At 46.4% G+C, this 18,052-nt stretch overlaps 3 protein-coding genes across 3 annotated transcripts; 2 read left to right on the top strand and 1 right to left on the bottom strand.

Annotated features, from left to right (window-relative positions):
• Positions 1 to 1,208: 1,208 nt before the first annotated feature.
• On the top strand, positions 1,209 to 3,640 carry LOC125548647 (protein NRT1/ PTR FAMILY 1.2-like). The gene is made up of 3 exons (XM_048712210.2): positions 1,209 to 1,588; positions 1,695 to 1,912; positions 2,002 to 3,640. The coding sequence occupies exons 1-3, from the start codon at positions 1,495 to 1,497 to the stop codon at positions 3,454 to 3,456; spliced, it is 1,767 nt and encodes a 588-aa protein (XP_048568167.1). The 5' UTR covers positions 1,209 to 1,494; the 3' UTR covers positions 3,457 to 3,640.
• Positions 3,641 to 5,587: 1,947 nt separating this feature from the next.
• LOC125544838 (protein NRT1/ PTR FAMILY 1.1-like) lies at positions 5,588 to 8,900 on the top strand. The gene is made up of 4 exons (XM_048708609.2): positions 5,588 to 6,306; positions 6,551 to 6,768; positions 6,840 to 7,396; positions 7,524 to 8,900. The coding sequence occupies exons 1-4, from the start codon at positions 6,213 to 6,215 to the stop codon at positions 8,404 to 8,406; spliced, it is 1,752 nt and encodes a 583-aa protein (XP_048564566.2). The 5' UTR covers positions 5,588 to 6,212; the 3' UTR covers positions 8,407 to 8,900.
• A 152-nt stretch (positions 8,901 to 9,052) lies between these two features.
• On the bottom strand, positions 9,053 to 17,311 carry AAE13 (AMP-dependent synthetase and ligase family protein). The gene is made up of 17 exons (XM_087547564.1): positions 16,981 to 17,311; positions 15,797 to 15,969; positions 14,837 to 15,028; positions 14,394 to 14,595; positions 14,092 to 14,180; positions 13,827 to 13,895; positions 13,373 to 13,426; positions 12,990 to 13,097; positions 12,810 to 12,908; positions 11,774 to 11,866; positions 11,601 to 11,678; positions 11,411 to 11,512; positions 10,640 to 10,730; positions 10,439 to 10,512; positions 10,012 to 10,191; positions 9,586 to 9,639; positions 9,053 to 9,505 (listed from the first exon to the last, which is right to left on the bottom strand). Exons 1-17 carry the CDS (start codon positions 17,177 to 17,179, stop codon positions 9,467 to 9,469), a joined length of 1,896 nt encoding a protein of 631 aa, XP_087403690.1. The 5' UTR covers positions 17,180 to 17,311; the 3' UTR covers positions 9,053 to 9,466.
• Positions 17,312 to 18,052: the final 741 nt, after the last annotated feature.

Below are 18,052 nucleotides of genomic sequence, written 5' to 3'. Positions count from 1 at the left end.
GGTTTTATTAAGATTTGAGTATAGGTAAGGAATGGCAATGAAAGTATTTGATTTAGTTTAGGTTTTGTCAAGATTTGATTTGATTGATTATGTGTTGGGGATGGCAATGAAAGTTTTGATTTGATTGATTATGTGTTGGGGATGGCAATGAAAGTTTTGATTTAATTGAGATTTTGGTAAGATTTGATTAAGTTAATGTAGGATTTTGAGACAATTTGATTGAGTTAATGCAAAATATGGTTTCTAGTAGGACAAGAAAATCAAAGTATGGATTTTTATTCCAAACCAGAGGGGCGTGGAAAGGAAAAAAAAACAAGGTAGAGAGGACGGGGAGGAGGTGAGGACAACTTACCAACTCTCTTTTAATAGTTGATTCAATAGCTATAAAAAATCAAATAAAAGCTACTTCGTCGGTTCCTTATACAAGGTGTATTTATTTTTTGATAAAATTTCACAATGTAAAGTGCATTTATTCTAATTTCTCCTAATTCCATTCTTAGCCCTTTACAAAAAAATGAAAGTATCTTTTTTCTGATTGCATGTATCTCTCGTTGTGGCAAAAGAAGGAAAGTATCTCACTCTCGATTGTGTCTATCTCTTATTTGACTAACTAATTTACTTGCTACTAACCAACGATTTGCAACGGTAACTTTATCCTTAATTGACTATAATTCTGTGCCTAAGCACCGTGCCGAAAATAATACACCTTACGTAAAGGAACGAAGGGAGTATTATTTTCAAAAGTTGTCTAAGATTATGCAGTCAGAAAGAGTCCACGCCGGGACAGTGTGTGAAAATGACCGTGCGGGGCTTGCTAAGCGGGCGACCCCAGCTACGAGAAATCTTGAAAACGTAGATCCTTGAGTCCGTCGACATCAATCTCGCATTGCTATTGTGCAATGCTACAAGTTTGACGATGTAGTTGCGCAACCAAATCCTCTCATCTCATGGTTGGCGAGGGAGGAGGATACGTTGACGTCGGAATACCAGCATTTCAACGACATGGATACACATGCACATCCCTGCCGAAGCGACGTGTCCGGCATGCCCCACCCAAAGCTTCTCTCAAAAGCCCCATCAGATACGTACATCGTCCGGGGATCAAAGGCAGGGCCGACCGTTCCCAATCTCCGTCGGAACCTAGGCAGTTAGCGATGGTTGTTCACAGCTAGCCCGCACACTACTAGACCAGCGTACGGAGTGCTGAGCTACAGCGCTTGTCTCTATCCCTCGTGCCCAGGAGCAGCTCAGCTTCTTCTTCTTCTTCTCCTTTTCTAATCCCTTTTCTTGGTTATCTACGGTGAGCGTTGATGTCATCACTGGTCAGTTGCCCATATAAATCGCCTCGCTCGGCCTCTTCTTCTTGTTGCGTATACAAAGCATCTCCCGGGCTCTTCTTGTTGCCTCTACAAAGTATCTGTGCCTATATATCTTGCTCTCTCCGTCGTTGCAGTTGGATTGCAGGAGCACTAGCTAGCTAGCCAGGCAGAGAGCATGGAGGTCTCGGCCATGGAGGAAGCCGCCGTCCCTGCCCCTGTCCCTGCGGCGAGGAGGAAGGGCGGCCTCAGAACCATACCGTTCATCATCTGTAAGCAAGCCTTGCATCGATCATGCACCTTAGTTAGCCAATTTCCCTTTGCTGTACAAATTAACACGCTCATGAGATGACACCCTCTGCTGGACTGGAATCTCAGCGAACGAGATCTTCGAGAAGGTGGCGACGTACGGGCTGCAAGCGAACATGGTCGTATACCTCACCAAGCGGTACAACATGACGCCGGCCACCAGCGCCATGGTGCTCTACCTCTGGTCCGCCCTCACCAACTTCCTGCCCATCGGCGGCGGCGTGCTGTCGGACGTTTTCTTCGGCCGCTTCCCGGTCATCGCCCTGGGATGCGTCGTCAGCCTCTCGGTAAGCAGATCACAATTAGTGCACTCCGCCCGTTCCTCTTGCACCGATCTTGCAGCCTAATTGATCTTGTTGGTGTACGTTAATTGTAGGGGATGTGCCTGCTATTGGTGACTGCGATCCTGCCAGTGTACAAGAAGACTCCGGGGTGCGACCCGGCGAACCCGCGCGCGTGCACGATGCTGACGTGCCAGCTGCCGCTACTGTTCACGTCGTTCCTGCTCATGTCGCTCGGGGCGGGCGGCATCCGGCCGTGCGCGCTGGCGTTCGGAGCGGACCAGCTGGACAAGCGGGACAACAGCACCAAGAACGTCAGGAGGCTGCAGACCTTCTTCAACTGGTACTACACCGTGCTGGGGATCTCCCTCGTCGTTGCGGTCCTCGTGATCGTCTACATACAGGATCACATGGGGTGGGTCGTCGGCTTCTCCGTGCCCGTCGTGCTCATGCTCGCCGCTCTCATGCTCTTCCTGGCCGGCTCGCCTTTGTACCTCAAGGCGGAGGCCGACAGGAGCGTGCTGGTGGGTATCGTGCAGGTGCTCGTCGCCAGCTACAAGAACCGGCGCGAGCTGTTGCCGCCGGAGACGGCCGAGGCGTCGTGCTTCCACAACAAAGCTGGCTCCAGGCCCAGAGTTCCCACCAAGAAGATGGTGTCCATGAACCGGGCGTGCGTGCTGAGGAACCCGAGCAAGGAGCTCAACAGCGACGGGTCGGCGTGTGACCCGTGGCGGCTGTGCACGGTGCAGCAGGTGGAGGACACCAAGGCCGTCATCCGCGTGCTGCCGATATGGTCCACGGGGATCATACCCGGCGTGATCGTCGCCCAGGTGATGTTCCCCGTGCTGCAGGCAGGTACGATGGATCGGCAGATGGGCAAGGCGAACATCCCCGCCGCCTCCTACAGCGTCTTCGGCATCGTCACGCTCACCGTCTGGGTGGCCTTGTACGACCGCGTGCTCGTGCGGCCCCTCTCGCGGCTCACCGGCCACGCGCGCGGGCTCAGCCTGCGGCAGCGCATGGGAGCCGGGCTGGCGGTCTTCACCGTTGCCATGGTCGTGGCGGCGCGAACCGAGGCCCTCCGCCGCGCCGCGGCCATCGCGGAGGGCTTCCAGGACCACAAGGACGCGGTGGTGCACATGTCGGCGATGCGGCTTGTGCCGCAGCACTGCCTCATCGGGCTCGCCGACGCGTTGAACCTGATCGGGCAGATCGAGTTCTACTACTCCGAGTTCCCCAAGACCATGTCCAGCATCGGGGTGTCGCTGCTCGCCCTCGGCATTGGCTTCGGCGCCGTGCTGGGGAGCGCCATCGTGGGGATCATGAACAGCGCCACCGGGGGGGACGGGCGCGACAGCTGGTTGTCCAGCAACCTCAACAGGGGCCGCTACGACTACTACTATCTGGTTCTCGCGGCGCTGTCCGTGGCCAACTTGGTGTACTTCATCTGGTGCAGCTGGGCGTACGGCGAGGAAGGGCAGATCAGAGTGATGGCGTTGGCGGCCGAGGAGGCGGAGGAGGAAGAGACCAAGCAAGAACAGCACAAATGATAGGCAAGGCATTCGCCGGGCAGTGACGCAGTGTGCTGGTGTGCTCGATTGACCTCGCGCGCGCCTTTATCTCTTGCGAATTGCTGAATTGTGATATTGATGTGCTACGCTAGTGTAGAAACGATGGATACACCCGGTCAATATATCATCATTCATCATTCGGTCATGTTACATGTTTCTAGTTGCATCCTCCTTTGTGTTGAGTAAATTAGCAATTTTTGATTGATTTAATCCATAAATAACTTATGATGATGGGAAAAACAATATTAATCTTATATTGATAGGTAAACATGTAAGAACAGCAGCAAGTACGCGTAGGACATAAATCGGTAAATAGGAGATGAACATGTCATATCTTCCAGTAGGCCAGGATAAAGTCGCGGCGGCCGCGGCGTTTTGCTCGGCCTGCTTATTGACAGCTTCATAGTTTTCGTCAATAGCAATGTGGAGAGATTGAGGATGTAGTCTAAGTGGAGGAACAGTAGCGAACATCAATGGTGATGGCATTGGCGGCTGAGGAGGGGGAGAAAGAGACCAAGCAAGAACGGCAGAAATGCTAGGCAAGGCATTCCCCGGGCGGTGTGTTGTGCTTTGACCTTGCATGCGCCTTTCTCTCCAAAAAATTGGTTGCAATGATGCTGAGAAATCCTCTATTATTAGACATGATTAGAACTGAGACTGAACAATATTTAAATTTTGCTTCTCAAAACCCTAAGAGTTCCTTACCTCAAGAATTAGTTGATGCTTTATGTACTAACTTTGGAGTTTGTACTCCTAAAATATTTATATCTACTAACTACAAGCAGGGGGCACTGTTGGTTCTGTAGCTGATGTAGATGTTGCTCTCAAATCTAGGCTTTGTAGCCTATCCCAGCCGATGTCATAATTGGTGTTTTTTGGAACATTAGAAGTATGTCATAATTGTCTCCTTGTCAGTCTCCTTCTGTGAGGGAGGGAGGTTTATCCTTGAGAGTGTTGTCGGAGCTCATGAAACTGTCCATGAAGGTATGAATTATGCAATTCTGGTAAGCCTCGGGTTATCTTCAAACTAGACTTGAAAAATTGTATGATCGAGTTAACTAGGATTTCTTGGTGGAGATGCTGGCTTCTACTTCCTTCATTTCAAATTAATTGAAGTTGTAGCTTTGTCCTAAGCCAGACCTGTCTTTCTAAACTGGGCGACAACGACATCTTGAACTTTGCTCTCTCTTGGAGGCATTGCCCTAGAGATCTGATGAGCTTTTTGGGCACCGTTTTCTCCTTGATTGTGTGTGGTATCATTAGGAAGCCATGTTAGCTCTTCAACCATTAGGCGGGTGAAAATGCATATTTCTTTTTGAATTGGGCAGTAATCGATTTCTTTAATGTTGCTCCTTCCCGGAGGCGTTTCCATAGAGATGTGAGCCATCAGTTGGCACACAGGACGACTTTGGCATTGTCAGTACGAGGTCAACTGCTTCAATTTCATGTTTAGCTCTTCAACTATTAGAGTCTCGTCCTCGTCATGCAGGTGAAAATTTAGATCTATCATTCTGAATTGGACAATAATCGGCATCTTGAACATTGATCCCCTTCGGAAGCTTTGGCACTGTTGGCACGATGTCAATTGCTTCAATTAGGTCGGCGAATGAGTAGGATTGGCCCAAGGTGGCGTGGCTTGTCGTGTCAACAAATCTAGAGAGGTACAAACCCGCTTTTCTTTCGTTTTGGCTTTTCTCTTCGGCTGTGGAAAACTGATGGTTTTATTATTGTTGTATGTTCATGCCTCAGTACTATGGCTCGCGATTTTCTCTCGGTAAAGGACGACTACATTATTCCTTTATGAATATGCCCATGTGGTCTCAAGGTAAAATACCCTGCGTTGTAGTTGTAGTGGTTGAAGTTGTGACTTTTTCGTTGGAAATTATAGGAGCAAACATTCCCTCACTATGTTTAGCGCGGCGGGATCTTGCCCATGGAATTAAAGTGTGTAGAGCATCTTCATGGATGCATGTTTTTTTTACGAGCAAGGCAAGAGCTCTACCGGTTTCATTAATATAGGAAAAGAAAAATACATAGCTGAACTCTGAAGTTGCCATCCTACTATTGTTGAAGCTGGCATTGTATTTGTACTGAATTTACCAATGTGTTGATGCCAAAGTTTGGTTTACATGAGAATTTCATAAAAGCAAAAAAAAAAATCAGGTGGCAACTTTGAAAGCGAAAAAAAATACTGTCGAAAAGACATAACAACTTGGGTCTAATTTCAAAGATCTCATCGAGACAAAAACGACAATGAATCCGGGTTGTAAATCGAATTAACGGTATGAGAGCTAAAACATCTTAAAGTTTCAAGAGAAGCATTTAAAGTGATAATACATGTATACATGCACCGCGCGTTTTCACTACCAGCGTCCTTTTTTAAAGCATTTTTTCCTCCTGTGTGTTGGTTTTATTTTTATGCAAGAAGGTCACGAGTTTGTTCCCCTTCTCCTACCTTAAATGGAAGAATGTGTAGTTTCTTGTACACGCCCCTCGTTTCCCCCCTTCACCTATCCCACTCCTGGGCCCTTCCTGCCAATTTCCAAGGAGAATGCAGGAGCATGTTCTTCCCTCCGGCGATCTCAGAGTTGCATTTCCCAGCAGGCATCCTGACATAGTTTGAACTCCATCACTTCTTGGCAAGCAACAACGGAAACGATCGAGCGCGGGAGCTTGTGCTGTTCACCTCCCTCGGCTACCTACCTGCTGCCGACCTTTATCTCTGCAGAAGATCGATGGAAACCCAGGAGGGCGATGCGCATAGCTCTGAATCCGATGCTCACAAAGTGAAAGGGAGAGGTGGATTTGTAGCCCTGCCGTTCATCATAGGTATGTAATATTTTCCCCTCTTACTCTGCCCCGGCATGGACTGGTAGGTGCAGGAATATGACACCCAACTGAGAATGATCGTCGATGAGACAAAAAAATCCCTGGATGAACATGATTTCCTTTAATCCATGTAGGATACCCAACTGCTGTTCATCCATGTAGTATTTCCATATATTTTCACTGACTATACTTCCCTTCGATTTGTGATGGTATATGGTGTTCTTTCTTTCCTTTGCATCCGCAGCAAATGAAATGTTGGAGAAAGTTGCGGGGTTCGGGCTCAACACCAACATGATCATGTACCTCACCAAGCAGTACCACCTAAGCAACGTCACCGCCGGCGCAACGCTCTTCGTGTGGGCTGCGGCGGCAAATTTCGCGCCCATCCCCGGAGCGCTCATAGCCGACATGTACACAGGCCGGTTCATGGCCATCTCGCTGGGCTCCATCGCATGCCTAACAGTGAGCGCAAAACCACCAAATATGAGCGTGCCGATGCTTCCCTTGCGCTAAATTTGCACCACTCACTGCAGGGGATTGTTTTCCTATGGCTGAGCGCCATGATACCCGGAGCGCGGCCGCCGCCGTGCGGCGTCGGCCTTGCCGGGGAGCAGTGCGCGCCCCCGGGGCCGAGGCACCTGGCGTGGCTGATCGCCGGCTTCACGTTCCTGTCCATCGGCGCCGGCGGCATCCGGCCGTGCTCCATGGCCTTCGGCGCGGACCAGTTCTCCCGGCACCCCAAGGAGAGGAGGTCGAGGATCCTGCAGGCCTACTTCAACGCCTACTACGCGTCCATCGGGGTGGCCTTCACGGTCGCCGTCACCGTGATCGTCTACGTGCAGGACAACGTCGGGTGGAAGGCCGGGTTCGCCGTCCCGATGGGCCTCATGATGCTCTCCGCGGTGAGCTTCCTCCTGGGCTCCCGCCTCTACGTCAAGGAGAAGGGGTCCAAGCAAATGTTCGCCGGGATAGGCGCCGCCCTCGTGGCGGCGATCAGGAACTACAGGGTGCAGCTGCCGGCGAGGACGGAGAACGGCGTGTACCATCATCTCAAGGACTGCAAGCTCACTGTCCCCACAGACAGGTTGAGGTGAGTGCAGACTGCAGAGTGAAAGGCATGATCGACTCGATGATTGTTCATCATCTTTTATTTTTTGTTGAAAATCGATGATTGTTCATCTGACATATATGGCGATGTTTGATTTGAATCCGCTCAGGTTCCTGAACAAGGCCTGCATGATCAGCAACAATGGGGGCGTGGACTTACCCGGCACTGGCGCGGCGGCCTCAGAGCGCGATTGCAACGGTGGCGGCAGGAGGCTGTGCACGGTGGACCAGGTGGAGCAGCTCAAGTCGGCCGTCCGGATCCTGCCGATCTGGTCATCCACCGTGTTCCTCGCGCAGGCCATGAGCCAGAACTACGCCGTGCTGCAGGCCAACGAGATGGACCGGCGCATCGGCGTGGGCCAGTTCCGCGTGCCGGGCTGCTCCCTCACCATGTTCAACATGGTGACCATGTCGCTGTGGTCGGGCAGCTACGACAGGTGGATCGCGCCGGCGCTGCGGCGGGTGACGGGCGACCCGCGCGGGCTCACCATGAAGCAGCGCGTCGGGGTGGGCCTGCTGCTGGCCACGGCGGCGATGGCCGTGTCCGGCGCGGTGGAGGGCGCGCGGCGCAGGCTGGCGCTGGCCGGGGGCGGCGGCATGTCGGCGTTCTGGCTGGTGCCGCAGTTCGCGCTCATGGGGCTGGCGGAGGCGTTCGGCGTGATCGGGGAGCTCGAGTTCTTCTACACGGAGCTGCCCAAGAGCATGGCCAGCTTCAGCATGGCGCTGCTCTACATGGCCATGGGGGTGGGCAACCTGGTGAACAGCCTGATCGTCAAGGTGGTGGACGACACGAGCAGGCGCGGGGGGAGGACGAGCTGGCTCTCCAGCGATCTCAACGCGGGGCACTACGACTACTACTACTGGCTGCTCGCCGGCCTGGGCGCCGTCAACTTCGTGTACTTCCTCTGGTGCGCCTGGAAGTACGGCGAGGAGGGGAAGAACGTGGAGTGGGAGGAGGAGGGTGAAGGCGAGAGGGAACGGCCGATGGCCTAGTTTTGTAATGCTGAGCTCGGGTGTCACAATGAGGCCATTTTTAAGGTGAGTCTGAACTCAGACGGCAAAAACCGCAGGTTGCGGGGTTGGTTCTCTCTTCTCTGAACCAACTGCTCTGAACTGTGGTCAATGTTTCAAAGTTCCCGGGGCACGGAAGAAATCTGTGCGACCCGCCTTGCCATTCATCTGCGAAGCCGGAGCCTGCAGTTGTTGTTCTTTTGGAAATGTTTACCTCATTCCTCTTCTCAACAGAGAGGCCAGTTCCTCAGGAAAAAAAATCTTCGGTCAGCTAATTTCAACTAACGACACACACAGCATATTTTTGTGATTGGTTAAATGAAAATAAATCATAAAATTTGCGTTGTGTTTTTTATGCAACAGCAGCTGAAGGGTTTTTTTTTTGCGAAATAACAGCAGCTGAAGTTAATATCGAAGACTTACCGATGTCTAAAACATGAGGGGCTACTTACATTGGTTTTGGTTATTATGAGCAAAAATGTAGGAAGCATATATAGATGGTTAAGTTTCAGCATATCATAAGGGGGACGGCGACACTAAATAAGTACACAACATCTATGCTTATGCTTTTCCCTATGGCACATGGAACTTCTAGTTATTTCACATTCTCGCTTTTAAGATTAGCATAGGATAGTGTGCACTATTTACTTGCACAGTTGCTCTAAATTATCATTATTGTTGTCCAGGACAAAATTATTAGCTGACACTGCTATATGTCTCCCTCGTAGAAGGGTGAGATGGAAAAATAGGTACATCAATGTAAATGTGGCTACTGTTGACGTATAATGTGCTGCCTAGTCTCTTCCATCAGATTGGTTTTTTGATTGCATTGGCTAGAGCGTGCACTTCTACATGATATCAGAGCCAAGAGGTCTTGAGTTCAAGACCCAGCTGGCGCAATTAAATTGCAGCCCACTTTCGGTTCACGTTTAGGCCTGAGGGAGCCACACGTGAAGGGGAGTGTTGACGTATAATGTGCTGCCTAGTCTCTTCCATCATATCGTTTTTTTGGTTGCATTGGCTAGAGCGTGCACTTCTACAGCTACACCTCTAATAATTTCTTAAGCTCCTTCTTGTTAACCTGAAATAAGCAACAATGAAATCAGTAGCAAACTCAACACAGATGCACCTAAAGATAAAGCATATTATATATTCCCGCACCTTTCCCATGGCATTCCGAGGAAGAGAATCCCATAAGTGCAATCTTGTTGGAATCTAACCATGCATAGAAAAAAGAATTAACTCCATAACAAGAAAAGATAATGAATTCAGGCTGACAAGATAGTAGCTATGCACATGTACCATATGTGAACTTCTTAAAAGTTTTCGGATAAATATTTGTTGGCATTACTGAAACTGAATGTTCATTAACATAATTAGAGGATTGATGATTTTAGCATTAGAAGATGTGATTGTAAATATAACTTAGATGGGAAACCACCCCTTGCATAGACCCAACATACAAATTGCGAACTTCATAATATACCTGGCAAAGAAAGCTAGAAAAAATAACTAGGCAGCGAAAACCATCTAAGGAAGCAATACTGTAAAGCAGCTGGAAAAAATATGGAAGTTCTGTAGGCAAACCTTGTATGGAGCAAGTTTATCTTTTGACCAACTTGTCAATGCTTCTAAGGTTAGTGCTGGCTTTGAAGCCTGTTCAGCCTTTTCCTTTGCATCCTCCTTAGGCACAATTATTGCACATATAGCCTCCCCATAAGCTTCATCGGGCAAGCCAAGAACAGCACACTCCAGTACAGTGTCATGCTGAACAACAAAGGAAACCATATAAAGCAAGATGAGTAATGTAGGACTTTAATCAACTGCACCAAGAATCCTTTGGTGAAGCTTTTAGCCTAACATTGTCTACTGCGGAGAAAGCAAAACGTTACTGGGAACAGAGACAAACTAGAGATTCATAACTATCAGCAGTTCTTTCAGTGCAGTAGCTGCTCCAATTTTTCTAATATTTTAGACACTTGAAGAGGTAGTTTTCAGTAAAATGGTAATTTACCTCTAACAGAACCGCCTCAATTTCTAACGCTGACAACTTATAACCACCAACTTTCATGATATCAGCATTTGTGCCTACACAAAAAAAACAATTGAGGCTGAGAATCCCAATATTCTTTTACTGTAGCCATAATATCACGGTCAAAATGAAAACAGGAAACCAGAAGAGCGTGAAACTGCAGAGCAGTAAAGTGGTACTTACGCCCTAGAATTATAAAGTATCCGTCCTCATCTACGGTTACCGTATCACCAGTCTTGAAGAACCCACCATCAATAAATGATTCTGCTGTAACCTGCACCAGAAATTTGGCATGTGAATAACAAAGCAATGGTATTAAATTCACAACAATGAATCCTTCATTTGGTTCTTTATAGGTAAGAAAGTATAATAACTTCATATGGTGTAACTTAGAAGTAGAGTACATGCTAAAGCACCTCATAAGTCATATTAATAGATAAGATTGTATTTAAATAAGAAAATGTGCATTTTAGCAAGTGGACTACAGATTTGCTGAACAAATACAACAATAACATCCTGTAATTAGTAGCATCTGGGGGAAGGAATCATATGATGGCACTGTTAAACTTGCACACCATTCAAGAAACCATACAGTAGTAAACTAAGGATGCAATCATCGAACTTTATCTACAAATAACGAATCTATACAATAAAAACATGAAAAGGAATCCAGTTTTCTTACATGCATCAAAGAATGTAATTAGCATCCGACGGAAAGAATATATGATGGCACTGTAAAACTTGTACACATTCAAGAAACTGTACATATTAGTAGGAAACTAAGGATGCAATCATCAGACTTTCTCTACCAATAACTAATCTTATATGATAGAAGTATGAAAAGGAATCCAGTTTTTTCTCTCACATGCATCGAAGAAGGAAAGTAAATACTTCACATGAGTAGAAGCTAATGGGTGATGAATTAGCAAAGGGTTCTTTGAATTGAAATTGTACCTCCGGTCTTTTCCAGTACTCTTTGAAAAGGGACGGACTTTTAATACAGAGCTCACCGACTCCAGTTTTAGTTTCAGTACCATCGTCCATAATGATCTTGGCCTGAGAAAAAAGATGCTTAAATGCCATGAAGCAATACAGAATAAATCAGTTTGACTATATCCCTAATTACAATGGAGTCATAGCATACCTCAACACGCGGAAGAGGTTTACCGACTGTACCTTCTTTCCTTGCACCATGCAATGGATTAGACAGTGCCATGACAAACTATAACCAAATAAGCTGTTAGGAGCCATTGCAAAATTGATATTAAAGCAAAGTTAGCGTGCACTGATTTCAGAAGGAAGAGTTTATGCTGTAACCTCAGTCATGCCATAGCGTTCCAAAAGACGGTGGCCTGTCACTTCCTGCCACCGTTTCATGAGTGGGGAAGGAAGTGCTGATGATCCACACATCTACAGCGATTCAATGACTGTTAGTAGCACAGATATAGAAAACTCGCATAATATCAATGCAAGTCAAGATAATGTTAAGTTGTTAACAAAGTGTGCAGGCTAAAACTATTAAGGGCCTCTTTGAATCCTAGAAATGAGAAATATAGTAATAGGAAAAACACCAGAATTGGACACAAATGCAAGTGCAAAAAAGAGAGGGCTGCAGAAAACAGTCTTCATCGCTCGAGGCGGCAGAAAAGAAACTTTGGTAGAAGCTCTGGGCAATGCAGCTTGGATCAAGGACATTGAACCCCGTTGACAATCACAGTCGCATCAAACCCTGTTGACAATCAGTCTTCATCCAGGTTCTCAATATCTTTGACATGGTACAAGGAACCATGCTTAACCCTGAAATTCAGGGTTCTTGGCCGTGGAAATGGGAAGCATTGGAGTAGTATTCAGCAAAATCTTGCAGGGAAGACACTGATCATCTCCTTGTCAGGTGTGGAGTGATCAATGTTAACTATGGTGAAGTGCTCAACTGGCGCAATGTGATCACAATTCAGTCCACTATTTGGTCTTCGTTTGAAGATTGGTGCACAAAGTCAAGAGAGGCCCTTCGAGGTCGTAAAAGAAGCAGTTTTGACAACCTTGTTATTCTGGTAGCGTAGAGAATTTGGAAGGAAAGGAATATGATTGAGTTCACATTTATAGGGGATTGTTGACCTTTTCAGGTGGAACATATCAGGGATAGGAAGCTATATTCTTCTTTCTACCTTAAAAATAGAGATGCAGTGGTTTGCATGTACAGATGTACTCAGCAAAGAAAGGAAGTGCAAGACATGATAAGACTAAGCCAGATCATTAATTAACTTTACAAGGGGCATTCAACATTCGAATTTCAATGCTGAAACCAAGATAAGGGAATAAATATAATTAGTGACAAGGTATACATGGGACTTACCATTAGTCTCAGCTGCTTTGCGGCATAAGAACAGGCAGACTGTTGATCAGGATTCATACTATCGTACCCTTGCAGTAGGCGTGTGTACACTGTCGGAACCTGGCATTCAGGAAGTATCAAATCACCCTAACATCTCAACCAATTTGACAACGAAAATATGTATGTGCCATAGAAACGTACTCCAGTAAATACTGTAATAGCCTCATCATTTTTACTGCCGTCATTGGGATATGACTCACGCCATCTCTGCCATACTCCCCTCACACTGAATTTTGGCAAAAACTCGACCTGTAATCAGAGAAAATGTGTTACTAACTTACCATGAAAGCAACTCCACAGATGTGCTAGAAACAATTTAATCTTATGTGGCTAAAGAACAAATAAATAGACACATTAACCAGAAAATAATTCCAAGAGCTACAGAAGACGACAGAAAATAAATCCAAGAGCTACAGAAGATGGTTCACCTAAACCAAACCATAATACCTATTGATCAAACAAACCATTGTAAATTCCTAGATAAAGCATTTTACGTAATACAACAAGTAAATGAGGGTACTTACCACTGATCCTGAATAGAGGGGCGCAAATAGAGCATTGAAAAGACCATGCACATGTAATCGAAGTTAAGGACCTCATAAAATTGACAAAACAGAATGGTTCCTCCAAATATAATAATCAGAAGTAAGGGTGTGAAAGCTATCTAATTGCAATCAAACATTGTGAGTTAGATGAGGTTCTAACTACTATTCTAGTGCGTGTGCTCAGCATTTTAAACCTGAAAAGGCATTATGACTACAGTATGGGAAAGCTTAACTAGTTAACTGAAGATATGAAGCATTTTCCCAAGGAAGAAAAGGAGGAGATATCATCCAAACATGTATCTGTATAGCTGAATACTTGAATAAATAACAAAAGAAGGTTCTTGTTTGGAAATTATGCAAATCGATATGTAAGTGTAGAATATGGTCCAAGATCCTTATATATTTTTTAGTATTAGCGTTTGTTGTGGATATGGTGCAGTGGAAGACAGTGGAGAAACTGATCTTCACTTTGATATCCCCATGCCTCTGTCAGAATTTGAACCTGCCAAACCAGTAAATAAAATGGTATGTATATTAAACACTCACAGACCAGTTCAAATAAATAAAAGGATCATGAAAAGAGTGTGGAAATATCAATAATAGGCTCATAGCAACAGCAAAGTAACCAAAAGTGTTAGCTTCAATTAGAATGTTTCTAAAACTGTACGATAGATCTACTTAAAGATGATAAAATGCACCTGAGAAAGTATCCCCTCATGAGTGTGGACTACTCCTTTCGGTTTACCAGTTGTGCCACTTGTGTAAAGGATAAGAGCAGGATCATCTCCTGCATAACAAAATTTCAGCATAATTAGGTTTATAGCAGGAGGACACGACATATTTGGAAAATAATATTAACTGTTGAACATATGTTCATGGTTAACTGTTGAACATATGTTCATGATTAACCAGTGAACATACTCCACTAGTGAAACATCAGTGTAAAAGCAGCAGCATAAATGAAATATAAATTTGTGGTAAAATAAACATCAGTAATCACCTTTAATTTTCTTTAAAGTGTCAATCTCAGCCATTAAGCTAGAAACTGATGAAGTCACTACACTACTTAAAGGTTCTTGGGCATCTATCTTTGGAGGTATACTTTCCACAGTTGGAAGAAGAGAATAACGAGTGGAACATTTGGTAGAGATGCTTTCCATAATGTCATGATGCTCTTTTGTGCTTAACACCATAGAAATGTCCTGTAAGTTGCGGAAGTTAGAAACAAAGACACATCGGATAGTCCATTGTACTGTAAACATATGTGCGTATACAACAATTTTTTAAATCTCGATATGCTACAAGATGGTCTAGGCTCTAGACAGCCCCTCTATGGGGCATTTAAGGAACACCCCGTGAAAATAGAAATGTTTCATACTTAAGTTGATATATTAAAAAGGGAGGGGGGGGGGGGGGGGATACTGCAAGAAATTTGGAACAAACCGAGTCATTCATGACATGCAGGAGTTCAACTTCAGGATAGCTAAGTGCAAGGGGTACTGCAACTCCACCAGAAAGCCAGGTTCCAAATATCCCAGCAACAAATTCAGGAGAGGGTTTAGCCACGATGCCAATACGAGCACCACAAAGGAATCCTGTCGCATTTGCTCCATTGACAGAAGAATCTTTACCATCCTGAGTCATTAAAAAGAACAGCTTAACCGAGTTTTCTCTAAGGCATTATCAACATGCATCGCACAGTTAACAGAATTGTAAGCTAACCAAAGCTCAGTCGACTTATATATCAAACTACTTGGTCATAACAAAATTGAATAGTGAACTACCATATTTTTGGGAAGTAAAGGTGGAAGCATAAAAAAGATTAATGACTGCACATGTCCTTCATCAACATAACTGGAGTTTGACTAGAGCTACTAAAAAAACTCGGCTGCACTTTGTAAAGGCTAACTTGTGCAGTTCAGTCATCTTTTTATGGAAATGATACGGGAGAACCCTATTGAACACTTGTGCAACTTTTGTGATGCCTTCTAGCAAACATGCAAGGACAAAGCAGGGCAGACTAATTGCTTGAGTAGTTATACCCTCCCAGTCTCAGACCCGCACCCTAACCAAAATGATTGTCCTTTTGTATTAGAAGAGGAATGACCAGAAGGCACTAAACCTACCAACAGTGTTTCAGCTAAATTATAAAGTTTGAACTTACACTTTTGGGGGAGCTTGAACTTGCATATTATCACGTCAACCCAATTAGTTGAAAATTTCAGTCCCAGCCTTACAAAAAAAGTTATAACAACAAAAGGAGAAGGGAAACTAATAAACCATATATTTCAGGACCTAGAAATAAGGTCAGGATAGTCATATCCTAATCACCTCATGGCTAACAGACAGTCTCAAGTGAATACACACAAAAAAACTAAGATATGGAAAAGGGATTGGTGGTACATGTTTTCTGCACAAAATATTGTGCACATCCAGTGCAGACGAAATAAGCTGGACAAGGCTGTAACTCTTCTGGTCAGCTCTTATAGCCGCACGGGCACCATGTGCAGAGCCATGCTTAAAGACTTCTCGAACAACCTCCATGAACGTACGAGAACTCTGTCTGGTGTTGTCAACTGAGCCACAAGCAAGATAATAAAAACATCAGAAAAAAAACTAAATGGAAAATGTAGTCCTATGCTTCAAACTATAAACAGATATTGAGATGAATGATCAACTGCCTTTGCATGCCATAAAAAGTACTTATTTTGGGACGGAGGGAGTAGTAAGCAATAGTTGGTTTGAAGGCAAATGGGATTAGAGACCCCAGTAGTCCTAGCGGTCTACCACAGTACCAAAATAAACCTGATCAATGTGGCCACTTCTTCGTTATAAGTAGACTTACAAATCACAATCTCAACAATCAGTTTGATCACGCACAAAAGAGTGACTACGAACTGCTACCTTGCCAGAGTCATTCTAGAAGCAGCGCGGCTGCACAATTATAACTAGTTCACTACTGTTGTCCTATTCAGGCCCTCGCTGTTTCGTCAATAATTGGACCTCTAAACTGTGGTAATGGGAACAGTACTAGCTTAAAAGTTAATGCTGCATAGTTCTAGAGAGAACGTGACATCATGAGGCCCGAGAGGCAGGTTCTGAATCTATTAGGACTATTAATCCGTACTACCATCGCAAGAACTTCAGTGATCACTCTTCTTTTTTTCTTTTGATGGGAAACAGCTCCAGTGATCACTGATGAACGTATCCTACTCGAATTTGGGCAGATGTACAGCAAATTCCTTGTAGAAGCATCAAAATTAGAACGCGGACGCCTGAAGGGACCACCCCGTGAATCGGCGGCTACTGCCACTACTCTCCCCTCTCTGCGCCGAACATCCAGTGAAGCTGAACAGCGGACACCTTCAGCTCCGACAAATCAGGGCAGGTAAGAGTGGCGCAGGGATCAGCTTCAGCGCGGGGCGAGCGATGCTAGGCCACAGCAACGCGACGGCGAGGGACCGCCGACGGCAACTCAAGACAGCTGGACGGCGCGCGCGGTTGAGGCAAAACGACGAACACCTTGTGCGAAGGCGAAGCACAAGGAGGGCTGGGAGGAGAAAGGAGCGACGGACGGAGGGGCTGACCTGAGGCTGGGGAGGAGGAGGCGTCCGAGGCGAATTGGCGTCGGAGGCGAGAGGGGAGGAGGGTATAAGAGGAGGAGGAGCGGAGCAGCAGCAGCCGCGGCAGCAGCAGGTGGGGGGAGGAGGCGTGGGCCGTGGGGCAATTGAATGGCGTCATCAAGCGCGCCACCGCCCTCCCGCGCGCCCACCCCTGCGCACGCATTTACGGGCTGCCCCGGGTAGGTGCGTGCGTGGGTGGTGGTGGAGGAGTAGCGCTGTGGCCGTGGGGCGCGTCCTACGAGGTTGCCCGTGCCAATTGGTGGGACGGACGGGGGGCCGCCGCACGGCGTGGGTCGCTGGCGCTGCAGCTGGTGGTGGTGCCGCTCGCGGCTCGCGGGTTTCTCCAGTGTGGGGTTGGTGCGGCTCGCTGGTTCGCTTGATCGGTCCCGTCAGGGGCCACACCGACTCCACCTGGAAGAACATGATATCTTGTGCTGCTTCCGTGCACGACTGCAGCGCTGATGGATGATGTGAGTTGCGCCACGAACAGCACTGGTCGTACATGATGGACAAGGGAGAACTGTGCAATAGAACACGGAAGCAAAATAGAAAAGGCAGTTTCAGCCGTTGGATTTAGCATGGATGTCCCAGATTAGCCACGTACTAGGAGCTGATGGAAGCTTCATGTTCATTTTGTGAACCCTTGGCTAATACTCCCTCCGTCCTAAATTACTTTTATCACAAAAATAGATAGTGCGACAAGTAATTCCAAACAGAGAAAGTAGCTATATATAGATAAATCCCTTCACCATTCGATTGAGATTGACTCAGTTTTCTCTGAGAGAGACTTAAACTGGGTGACTTGAAAGTCATTGGGCCCTCTAAAGAGCTGGCTCACACATCTGTGACCCAAAATCACCTGACACGTCAGAAGATCAGCGTCTCTTCCATGTGCCTCATGTTGAGTCCGAGACATCCATGCGAGAACCGACAACCAAGGTTAATTTATTTATTTATTGCAAATTAAGGCATATGTTTTCATCGTGGTCTTTCTTTGATGGACTCATGGACGAGAGGAAGTGTGTACACTGACGCG

The sequence above is a fragment of the Triticum urartu genome, chromosome 3A (assembly GCF_056163025.1).
Source record: "Triticum urartu cultivar PI428250 chromosome 3A, HENAU_Tu73, whole genome shotgun sequence".
Classification (NCBI taxonomy): domain Eukaryota; kingdom Viridiplantae; phylum Streptophyta; class Magnoliopsida; order Poales; family Poaceae; genus Triticum; species Triticum urartu.
Note: the sequence above shows the minus strand (reverse complement) of the source record. Positions and strands in the feature narration are given on the sequence as shown.

Coding starts and splice junctions, on each gene's coding strand:
- LOC125548647 (XM_048712210.2), top strand. CDS start 1,495: ATGGAGGTCTCGGCCATGGAGGAAGCCGCCGTCCCTGCCCCTGTCCCT. Junction 1,589..1,694: donor AACCATACCGTTCATCATCT/GTAAGCAAGCCT, acceptor CTGGAATCTCAG/CGAACGAGATCTTCGAGAAG. Junction 1,913..2,001: donor GATGCGTCGTCAGCCTCTCG/GTAAGCAGATCA, acceptor CGTTAATTGTAG/GGGATGTGCCTGCTATTGGT.
- LOC125544838 (XM_048708609.2), top strand. CDS start 6,213: ATGGAAACCCAGGAGGGCGATGCGCATAGCTCTGAATCCGATGCTCAC. Junction 6,307..6,550: donor AGCCCTGCCGTTCATCATAG/GTATGTAATATT, acceptor TTGCATCCGCAG/CAAATGAAATGTTGGAGAAA. Junction 6,769..6,839: donor GCTCCATCGCATGCCTAACA/GTGAGCGCAAAA, acceptor CACTCACTGCAG/GGGATTGTTTTCCTATGGCT.
- AAE13 (XM_087547564.1), bottom strand. CDS start 17,179: ATGCGTGCGCAGGGGTGGGCGCGCGGGAGGGCGGTGGCGCGCTTGATG. Junction 14,596..14,836: donor TGCATGTCATGAATGACTCG/GTTTGTTCCAAA, acceptor CGCAACTTACAG/GACATTTCTATGGTGTTAAG. Junction 12,909..12,989: donor CTATTACAGTATTTACTGGA/GTACGTTTCTAT, acceptor CCTGAATGCCAG/GTTCCGACAGTGTACACACG.